This window comes from Protopterus annectens, chromosome 2.part1 (assembly GCF_019279795.1).
Source record: "Protopterus annectens isolate FY-2018-M chromosome 2.part1, PAN1.0, whole genome shotgun sequence".
Classification (NCBI taxonomy): Eukaryota; Metazoa; Chordata; order Ceratodontiformes; family Protopteridae; genus Protopterus; species Protopterus annectens.
In genome coordinates, this window is record NC_056729.1 from 686,587,111 (window position 1) to 686,599,146 (window position 12,036).

The 12,036-nt window shown below is 33.8% G+C and overlaps 1 protein-coding gene across 1 annotated transcript in view; it reads right to left on the bottom strand.

The window, feature by feature from the left end:
- The window catches only part of DCHS2 (dachsous cadherin-related 2), a 1,158,653-nt gene that overhangs the window by 109,575 nt on the left and 1,037,042 nt on the right, over positions 1–12,036 (bottom strand). Inside the window, exon 18 of the mRNA XM_044062423.1 lies at positions 1,990–2,276. Coding sequence (XP_043918358.1) covers positions 1,990–2,276 — 287 coding nt within the window. The remainder of the gene's footprint in view (positions 1–1,989; positions 2,277–12,036) is intronic.

Below are 12,036 nucleotides of genomic sequence, written 5' to 3' on the forward strand. Positions count from 1 at the left end.
CAGTCATTTTAGAGTTGTCCATTACTGTTAGCCATTTAAAGTGACAAAATAAATGAATGTATGTTGTTGCTGTATTTCCTGTTTATTTTGTTTGCCATTTTCAAAGTGTCAAGGTAGAGTAGTTTCCTAGTTACATATGACATTATGTAGTAAAGAATGCAGCATTCAGTTTAAAATTTACTAGAATAGATCTAATGAGACCTTGCTTTCAGTTGTCTTTCTTGGAGAAGAGTATGTTAGTTCAGTGTCAGATATGATGAACTGTAATTCTTTTAACCTGTTTCCTTGAATCTTTCAGGTATCAAAACCATGACAGTTAACTCTCTCTCTCTCCCTCTTTCTCTCTCTCTCTGTATATATATATATATATATATATATATATATATATATATATATATATATATATATATATATATATATATATATATATATATATATGGGTCTACTTCTTTTGACCTAACTTTCATTTGCCTGACACCCATTTGCCTGAGACCAAATGACTGAAATTTCATTTGCCTGACACTTCATTTGCCCGACACTTCATTTGACTGACAAGTATTATTCGCAAGAAAATGGAATATGCCCCCTTACCCACTGTAGTGCGACCCTGGAGTTAGAATATATAGTTAGGGGGGTGTGGGGGACACAGCCCCCCACAACGGGGAGTGTGGGGGTGATGCCCCCCACTTACTTTTCTTTTACTAAGCAATATTACATCAAAAGTTAACAATATAACTATATATTCTAACTCCAGGGTCGCACTACAGTGGGGAAGGGGGCATATTCCATTTTCTTGCTAATAATACTTGTCAGTCAAATGAAGTGTCAGGCAGATGAAGTGTCAGGCAAATGAAATTTCAGTCAAATGGGGTCAGGCAAATGAGTGTCAGGCAAATGAAAGTTAGGTCAAATGAAGTAGACCCATATATATATATATATATATATATATATATATATTTATAAACCCTAATCCAAGATGTTACAACATTCAAATGGCGTATGCTTAGTAGGTAGTGGGTAGGGCATCTCTCTAGCATAACGGAGTTTGCCCCATTTATATAATTTTCAGTTTATGAAAGAGATAGCAAAAAAGGTTTGTAAATTTTTTTTTCATAGAGCCTAATTTCAGTAATATATAATGGACCATTTTGTTTTGTCAATTCACAGATAGCCATCATATTATATATAATTTTTTGGTCTGTTACCACTGACCATCAAGCCCTACAGTCCATTTATTTAATTAGGGTGAAAGTCAAGCATGCCAGGGAGAGAAGTCAACACTAAGTATTTCAATTTCCTACATAAGACCAGGCATCCATGTTCATGCCTGTAGCATCCAAAGGGGTGGCACGCAATGGAAAACTGCAATGTACATACACTTCTCAGCACATACATAACAATGCCCCCCCTTGTAGCACAGCGGCTTCAAGCACAGATAGTAAGTGTTAACACATGCTTCTTAACCCTGCCCTGACAGGAGGTGAGCAAGTTAGGCCTCATCATGCCTCTCTTCCCCCACCCCGGTTCCAACATGTGGTCAAGTCATTATTCAAACTCTGGTTACTTCAGATGCATTCAGGACTCACCCCTCTTGACCAGTGGAGCTGGCATATTATACTTTTTTTATCTTTGTTGATAAGAATACATCAGATTTTGTACCCTGTCCCATGAATTAAGCCATATCTATTTTTACATTTGTCTCAGAACCCTTTCTTCTATGTAACTATGTAGATTATACAGTAGTGCTGTACCCAGGCTTGTGCACATTTACTCACGCAGTCTGCATGATAGCAACATTACATATTATGGTCAAATATAAAACTGTACCCCTATTGTCTTGCAATTGCTTAATCACAGAAAAGTATTCGAAGATTGAGCAGCTTCTTCTTCCATGTATGTGCAAGGCACAGATTCATAATAACTTTTCATTTTGCAAGTTATAAATTACAACTAGTACACTATATTCAAAAGTATATCAGTGAAATTTACCTTATAGAAATCTGTGGCGAAAACTGGTGGATTATCATTTGCATCAAGAACAGTAATAGAAAGATCAGCTTCTGCTTCATGGACAGAGTCAGATACCCTGATTGTTAGCAGGTAGTGAGTTGTGTCTTCAAAATCCAGGGGTTCTCTCAATGCAATGACACCAGTGTAACGATCAATAGTAAATTTGTTCCTTCCCTTCCACTTTCCACTGAAGCTGTAGGACAGTGTGGGATTCAAATCCACATCATCTGCTGAGATTTGTGTTACAACATAGCCAGCAGGAAGATCTAAAAGATAATGACAAAACACAGCATTCAAATTATTTTATTCATACTCGTCAAAGACTGTACAATAGATCAGAGTAAGATTCACAGAACTTGGATGTTGTCTGCTGTGAGTTAGCAGGGTCTATTTTATATATTCGAACGCTTAAATGTTCGAATCACTAAAGATGTTTAAATGGGAAATTTTCCATTTCTGCACTGTAGCACACTGAAGTGTGATCTCAGAGTTGGTATATTTAAGTAGCTGGGGGTGTGGGGGGTGCAGGGGGGCTTGCCCCCCTGCTTAAACTCTTCAGTTTTACTTTTTTTCTTTTAAATATTAATTTTTAATATATTCGAACATTTAAATGTTCGATCACTAAAGTTAAATCTTTAGTGATTCGAACATTTAAGCATTCGAATATATAAAATAGACCCAGTTAGCATACTATCAACAACTAGTGTTTCATTTAGAATATCAGAAAGTCATTGTTGCTACCTGCTAGCATGAAAGGAGAGACATAATGAGTTTCAAAGCAATGCTAATCTTAAAAGTATCTGCACAACAAAGGGAGACAAACACCTGTTAGAATAAGCATTACAATTTAGTGGTCAAGAAGCCAAAGTCTACATTAACAGCTTTGTGATCTGGTTTGTCTTGGTGCTCTGGTGGCTAATAAAAAATAAATAAATCTTTGACTTTTGTTCCTCTAAAAAAGTATTTTAAATGTGTGATTCATTAAAAAGTTCTGAAATAAGGAGGTTTTACAAAATAAAAATGGATTGCATAAATAAATAAATAGAAAGTTTGTCCATCATGAAGAATTAAAAAGCTGCAATTATTTATTTAATTTACTTTATTTTACTTTATTTACTTTGTTACATACTGGGACAGCCTGCCTGAACCATGTAAGACCCCTTTGCAGTGGAGACCCAAAGAAAAATATTCCACACATTTGAAATATATTATTCAGTGAAAAATATACATAAAATTGCTACATTCAGGAAGACTTATGTTTGGTAAATCAAGTGTGTATATACACAATTTAAATATGAAACTAGAAAAGAACATTTAACTTTGAAAAAAATAAAACTTTCATATTTTTGGAGATGGTAAGAATAATTTATTGAAATGTAATAGCTGGTGTTGTCAAAGTGACAATACATACACTTACTGACTATAACAGAAACATGTTTACTTTATATAAACATGCATTTGTTTATTTATCCCTTGTTGACCAGATTAGTCCCATTATGCTTGTGGCCTCTTTTCAGGACAGACCCAAGGTGGTATTTATACAAATAGCAGACATCTTGACAGGGCATCAGAGAGCTTCCCCTACTCATAATTCTGGATTGGAGGTGAATGCCAGTAAGCAAGGCATTTCTGGTGAAGATTCGGAGAATTTGGAAGCTGTTTTTCACCTTAATCTATTTGCAAATTCAGAATAGGCAGTGAACAAATTTGGGAGGGATGGATGACGAACCTAGGGAGATGATTGAACAGCGTGAAAAGGAAAATGGAAGATATGTGTCCTGGGAGAGAAATAATGGAAAAAAAATTGGTAAGAGGACTTAGAAGTAATTTTAAAGAATGACACTGGGCAAAAGGAAAAAAAAAACATATGCAGACACTGCTGTAAATGGGCCTGGAGAGCAGAAAGAAAAGAACAGACGATAGTGTGAAGAGACAAGAAGCTGAATAGGTATGAAGTTTGGGATACCATAATACTTCCATTGGTTGTGAAAGTGCAACAGGTAAGAGCTTTTGTCCTAATAAAGAGACATTTTGTGACATTATTTTTTAAGCTACTTATGGCATGGAAGGCTTCCAATGTGAGTATGAAAGGAAACAAAATGATAATTCATGGAATGCTTATGTTCTTAAACTTTCAGTAGACCAACATAAAAGAAAATACATGTATAATTTCAGACATAAGTGGAGGAAGAGACTTTGAAAGGACATTAAAAAATATGTAACGAAGTATTGGACATTTCAAAAGTTTATGACAATAAGGGTTTAAGTATTAGTGAATGGGATGTTAATGTTGATTTGAAACTGGAAATGGAAAAAATATTTATATTCCTAGTATGATAAATGTCGAATGTAATAAGGGTGTGGTAAAATACTGGTGGCAGCCCAAAACATTTCTTTCTGTGGAAAACAAAGGTATTTGGTAAATAACTATGACAAAAATAAATGTTATATATGCAGGGAAATGGGTCATGATGCAAAAAGATGTGAACTGAAATGTTATAAATGTAACCAACTGGACAATTATGGATGAATTGTAAAAAAATTAAATAAACAAGAAAAAAATTGAAAAAAGAGAGAGGATGAGAGACAAAGTAAAAAGTAACTGGAAGCAGAAACAGAAGAAGACTTAGAAAAAGAAGAAAAAGATGGGATAGAAAAATATTCAGAAATTAGGGATGAAAAGACATAAATTGAAAAAAGTTATTTTGGGAAAACAGTAAAAATTATGACAACAAATTTTAATGGTATAAGTCTGAAAGAGAAGAAGAAAGAAAATGTCTGATACGTGATAACAAACTGAAAAAGTAAGAATGTGGAAAAATAAGCCTAAAGAGAACATAACCTCTTGTAAGTTAAGAAAAAGAAAAAATAATTTAAGTATCTTTTTGGTAAATGTGAATAGCATTACGAATATAGTAACAAGGATAGGGGCTTTAGAAGGGTGTAACAAATGTGATGTAGGTATAATTGTTTTGGAAGATGTAACAATTTTTAACAAATGAGGAAAGACTACAAAGAAAATATGGAGTAGAAATACAATATGGAATTTGGGAAGTAATCAATGCTCGGGAATAGCAATATTATACAGAAGGCCAGTAAAAATATTGGATGTAACATTGGTAAGACTGAGATGACTATCATAGATTTAAGATGGCAAGAGAAAGTATATAGGATTATAGCATTACATGCTTATGTAAAAACAATGGCAGAAGTTATGAAATGTGCTAAACTGATTATTGGGAATAGAAACTATAGGACATATAGAAGAAGGATACTTTAATCTGAGACTCATTATTTTATTTTATCAGAAGTAATGAGCATAACAGAAAGAGAGACTGTTATAACAGGATTCACAGATCATTTGACAATGAGGATAAAAGTAAATGAAAATAAAGAACATATTAGAATAGGAAAGGTATAAAAAGAATAAATGAAAAATAATGGAATGAAAAGGAAAAGCTAGTATTACAGTTATGGAGACACTATATTACTATGGGGTTATTTTACTTTAATAGGTCTGAATACGGGGTTATTTACAAAAATATAAAATATGTTATTGGCAATGGCAGAGACAGGCAAGAAAGGCAGAGAAAGAAAAGTATGAAGAGAGATTTAAAAATGCTTTAGTGGATTTAGAGAAGAATGAGAGTATTAGGATAAAAGAAATATATGAAAGAAATCATAAGAAAATTAAGGAGTTATTATTTAAACAAAGATATTTTTACAATGGAAAAGTGAGGAAATGTCAACATATTTAAGTAACATAATTAAGGAGGAAAATAGTATAATGAGAGAAATAAAAATGAAAAGGAGAAATAGAAAGAACACACAAGTGTGGATTATGAATATTGTAGTTCAGTACATAGCTGAAATATTCAAGGAAAAATATAAGATAAAATGGGAGGTTAAAAATGATCAAAACAAGTAAATAAAGAATTTCAAAAAGAGATGAGTTGGAAAAATTGCTTGGACAGGTGAATATAAATTTGGCTGCAGGCCTGAATGGGTTACGATATGAAATGTATAAAAATCTAAAAGAGTAGCAAAAAGAATAGTTTTAAATATGTTGAATGAATAGTTAAATTAATGTTTTGCTTATAAGATGTTGTGTAGAGGAATATTACTATTTATATGGAAAAAGGGAGAAAAAGAAGATATACAAAGCTGAAGACCAATAGTATTAAATAACACAGATTATAACATATTTATGAAACTAATACAGAAAAGACTGGAAAGTAGAATGAAAATATAATGGAGGAGAGCTTATATAGTATAAAAGAGAAGGGGTGTTAAGAATTGTTAATGATTATGATATAAATTTTGGATGATATTATAAATAGAAGAGAGGATGAGAAAATCATTGTTGGAGGCATCAATAAAGCTTTTGATAGAACATGATACATTATGGGAAGTAATGAAGATACATAATTTAAGTAATAAAATAAGGAAAGTTTGTATGTCAGCATACAGTAATAAAATAAAAATTTTAGTAAATAGTTGGGTAAAGTAAAGAAACAGAAGATGACAAATGGTATAAGACAAGGATGCCCTATGAGCTGTATGTTCTTTGCTTTAATTATGAATGTGATAGTGAGATGAATTTTAAAATGAAAAAAAAAATGCAGGGTATGTGATGCAGACAGGTACAGAGTCCCCCACTGTTGGCATATGTAGATGATATTATTATAATAACTAAAAATGAAATTTGGATGAGGGAAGTAATATTCTATGTACTGTAGCTGAAAGTTTAAAAGAAACAGGTGTAAGAATAGAAAGCAAATTTTTGGGGGATATGGTGTAGATAGGTGGTATACAATTTACAATGGTTTCAGTGATGGGAGTATAATTTGTCAACGCAGAAGTAAAGATAACTCAGTAAAAAGATTGTTAGAAGAATTAAGGGACATGTGTGTTATGGAAAACATACAGACTATCTTTTAGAAAAAAAAAGTACATTTGATAAAGTTGATATTAATAGGAAAAATAGCATGTGTATCATGTGTGTTTATGATTACCAGAATATATGAAAACAGTTGTTGCAAGAGATTGTTTACATTTATATGGGGTTCTAGATTGAACCCAGTAAAGAAAGGAGTGTTTTACATTAATAAAGATGAAGGAAGGCTATGATTAATAAAGCCAGTCATATTTGCAACTTCTTTACATTTATATAAAGTTCTGAAGTAGATAAATGAAGGAGATGAAAGATTTGCTATAAAAACATTTGAATAGTACTATGAAATATAACTGAAAAATAAAAGAGAAAAATGTATAAGTGAAGACATAGAAAATTATCAAGAACAAATTAGAATGTGGAAGGCAAAGATTGATGTGAGAGAAAAAGAATGAAAATATGGTATAAAACCAGAATGATACAATATTATTATCTGAAGAAAAAAAATAAAGCTATAATGGCAAGAAATAAATGGTGCAATAACACAGTAGAATGTCAGGGGTTTTTTTTATGGAGATTGATAATAAATAAACTACCATTAAAAGAAAATATGCCATACAAAAAGAAAAGTAAAATAATATGTTTATTTTGTGGGGAAGAATAATACAAATAACATGTGTTTTTGAAATGCAAAAGGGTGGTGAAATTATGAGAAAAGTTATGTAAAGAAATTTGTTTTGAAGAGTTAGATGAGTAAGATAGATATGGACATGACTGAATATGGGTACTTTAAAATTGGATACAAGAATATGTAAAAAGAGTAGAGAAAAAGCTGTTTTATGTTGTATAGATCATTTGAATGAAAGAATAAATTAAATTATGTTTAAAGGAAAATGGATATTGGCAATAATATTATGAAAAATCAGATGGTGCCTGTGGAAAAATGAGTGGGGGTGTGGTATGGAAAATAAGGATGAAAAATTATAAGGATGGAGAGCATAAGATAAATATGATTGCAATTATTAGTGCATAAGAATATATATATATATATATATATATATATATATATATATATATATATATATATATTGTGTACATTTGTAAATAATGTTCAATGTTAATAAGGTTTTGTATGAATAAAGGACCCCTTCTCTTTTTGGTGCTGTGGGATCTTTTACATCCACCTGAACTACCACCAGCTCAATCATATTTGGCCTTGGTTTAACATCTCATCTGAAGTACAACACACTCAGGAATGCAGCAGCCCCTTCCTCTCATGCTGTGTTGCAGTGTCAGCTGTTGATCAACCTGGTTCAGAAGTAGAATCCACAGTCTTCTGCACCAAAGATGAGTATGCTATCTATTGCACGACTAAAACTGAAATATAGAAGAGTGCTGACTTTAATGAGATACCCAGACTCTGAAGGAACTGGCCTGGATGGGAGTCAGTGGCTAGAAATGGCCTACCCAGGCCGAGAGGTAGGGTGTTGCTGTAGTCTTATTATTATAGCTCTGTGAGATTGACTCAGGGAATAGCTGCCTTATACAGTATCCCCTGAATGAAATTACTTATAAATGGAGAATTGTTAGACAAAAGAGGATTAGGATGTGAAACAGGATTGGAATATCATCCAGAGAAGACAGTTGTAATCTCAGTAGGGAGCAAGGCTGGGGTTCATAGAACTCAAGAAATGATAACAGAGAAGTATTTAGGCTTGACTCTTTCCCAAAATGTACAGGTACATCTAGGTTAAGAGGAGGGGAGGGATAGGATGTAATGTGGATAAGTGGGTGGAAAAAGTTCATATGGTTGGAGGAAGGATTATTCTGGTGAGATGCATGATGTTAGCACATGTAATTTACATGGAGGACATAGTCAACTAAAACCCCCAAGAGCAAGGGATAAAAGATATTCAGCAGGTATGGGGCAGGTATATATAAAGAGGGAAAAGAACATGAGTAGCAGAACTTTGTTTATGAGCAGATAGAAAGCTAGGAGGTTAGGTAGTACTAGATTCCAGTAGGTATATAACAGCAATAAATTTAGTTCAGTGATTAAGAGAGTGAGAATGGAAAGGCAGAGAGTGATTAGATAGAAAGAGGCATAAACAGAAGTACACCAAGAAATCAAACAAGAGAGAGCTAGGGTAATGCAGAGTTTTCTTAGAATAAAATCTATAAAATGTAAAAAAAAAAAAAAATATATATATATATATATATATATATATATATATATATATGTGTGTGTGTGTGTGTGTGTGTGTGTGTGTGTGTGTATGCATATATATATATATATATATATATGGTTCTACCTGACTTCACCGACACGGGAACATCGACAGCGAAATCGAGCCGCAGAAGAGCGAAAGTGCAGAAGACCGACGGACCCAGAAGATCGACAGTGCAGAAGACCGACCCGACGGATGAAAGCACGCGCTGAGGATGCCGAAATGGGAAAAGGCTGTGTATGCGGTAGTGACGGACGTTAGTGTGGATAGGGGTGGGTTAAGTGAGTTAGGGTTAGGGAGCGGGTCAGGTAAGTGCGTAGTGAATGTGTTTGGGTTAAGGGGACCAGTGAGTTAGGGTTAGGGAGCGGGTCAGGTAAGGTGTGGTAGTGATTGTGTTTGGGTTAGAGGCGGGATAAGTGAGTTAGGGTTAGGAGCGGGTCAGGTAAGTGTCGGTAATGGACCTTAGGGTTAGGGTTTGTCAGGGTTGTAGGTAGTTGTGTATGTTAGGTTTAGTGTGGGTTTGCAGGGATTTTGGTCTGCCTGTGTTGTGTATGTGGTTTTGGATGGGGAATGTGTTTTGTTTGTTGATTGTGGTGTGTGAAGTGTATAAGGTTTCGTGTTTGTGTACCGTCGGTTATTTCGTTGTCGGGCATGTGGATTTTCGTGTTTTTGTACTGTCGGTTATGTGGTTTCGGTGATTGCGTTGTCGGTGTTGTGGTGTTTCGGTGAAGTCAGGTAGAACCATATATATATATATATAAAGACAATTGGTTACACTGTGGAAAGGAAAGACATAAGCAATAGGAAGAAATCTAGGGGATTGGAAAAATAGAGACATTAGTATAGTGAAGGACTTAAAAGGAGAGACAGGTACATGCTGGGCTTCTTTTAATGAAATTCAGTAATTATATTGAATAGGTGAATGGAACTGGCTATTTCACTGAGGACTACTTGTGAAAATTCATGAAGAAGATGCAGGCAGTGTTGGAAAGAGGGTGTAAGGTGAAAGGTAAAAGAAAGTGCAAAGTTTGAAACCAAAAGAAATCCAAAAATATTACGAAGTTCAAAAAAAGACAGAGAAAGGTAAGATAAAGTCAGTATGCAATAATCTGGGAGGAAAAAACAGCCCAGACAGCAACGGCAAGGTTGCAGAAAGCATGCATAAAGGAATTCGGGGTGAGTGTGTAAAAGATTATCTCTGGGAAGAAGGGATGGGCATGATAAGAGTCCTAAACAGTCTGCGCTTGATTGGAGATAGTTATGCCCAATTAGTAAGAGGTGGTACAGAACTCTAGTAAGGGTACAGAAACAGGAATGGTCTCAAGCATCAAGCTGCTAGCTGTACGATATGGGAAATGAAAACTAACTACATATGTGGTAGGAATGTAAAGAAATCACTCGGGAGATGGCTAGGATATTCTGAAATAAGATGTTTCACAGGGATATTCCTAATTCATGGCAATTCTGTCTGTTTAACACTGAGACCACAAGTAGGAAATAGACAAAAGAAATTTTGGAATTATAGTTAGTGGTGGAGGAAGTTAGGAAGAACATAGTATGAGCATGGAAACAAGGAACACAGCAGAACATGTAAAATAGGGGATGAAGGCTTGGAAGAATAAGGTGGGAATAGAGAATGATTGGATAGACAATGTATGAAATGGAAGAAAAGATGAGGCACAACAAAAGAGGGCACAGATGAAGTGGAAAATGGGCAAAGGAAAATGGTAGTAATTGTAAACTGACAGAACAGATATGGGATACGAATACGATGTAGACAAAGGAAACAATAAACTGAATATCGGTAGTCTGAAAGAAGAGTTGGAAAAGTGAGAAGAAATATTGTGTTGAGGGGGATGGGATTTGGAAAGGGTGCAACAGAAACTAAAAGGATTAGTAACGAAGAATATTTCATTATTATTCAATGATCTGAAAGAAATGGTACTAACGCAATACATCTAAAATGTGTATAATGTTTATAAGTCCTTTTTTATGGAAACTGTGATGTAACAATGCAAGAATATTGAAAAGCAAACTGAAAACATGTCAAAAATGTGGAAAACAATAAAAATTCAAAATAGAATATGTATGACCATAATGTAATTGCAGACCTTCAAGAAATTGTATGTAATTACATCAGATTTTTCCATCACAACATGGACCACTCCACTAGAAAAATGTTGCAATACCAAATGTCTCCTTGTAATTATGATGACTTGAAACCTTGTGACTGTTATGTTTACTGATGGATATCAGCTTCAAGAAACATCATGGGTGGTTGGATCAGAAGATGCTCAGCTTTAATTATGCAATTAAGAGGCATACAGCTTAGAAGAGCATGCATTTAGCCATGTTTTAAACAATCTGCAATAACCACCACTGAAAGCAAAACAAAGAAGTTTGTCAAATTACCCGACAGAAAAGACTTCTCTAAAGATTTTGATTAATTTCTTTAATAATGCTTTCATTTTTATATATTATATTTACTTATTTGCCTTTGTTGACTGGAATAGTTTGATCTTTTCAGCAGAGGGCTGGGAAGAAAAGCTCCACGTTTATATTAGAAACCAAACCTGTGATTCATATTAAAACATAAAACTTTAGAAACATAGCATGTGATGAGAATTTTTAAACTACCCAAAATGGGTTTAAGAAATATAAAATGCTTTCAAAAACATGCATAAGCATGAATAAAAGAAAATAATCAAATATCATACATATGATATATAGAAAATAGGGGTATTCACATGTTGGATCTACACAAGTAGAAAACAGAATGATTATATGACTATATAGTTAGAGTGATGAAGGGGTATAATTATCCAGGTGCAAAACAGGAGCAGAACCAAGAATTGGTATATTGCAGCCCAGAACAGTCTGGGTTTGTTTTGATATTCATGCTGA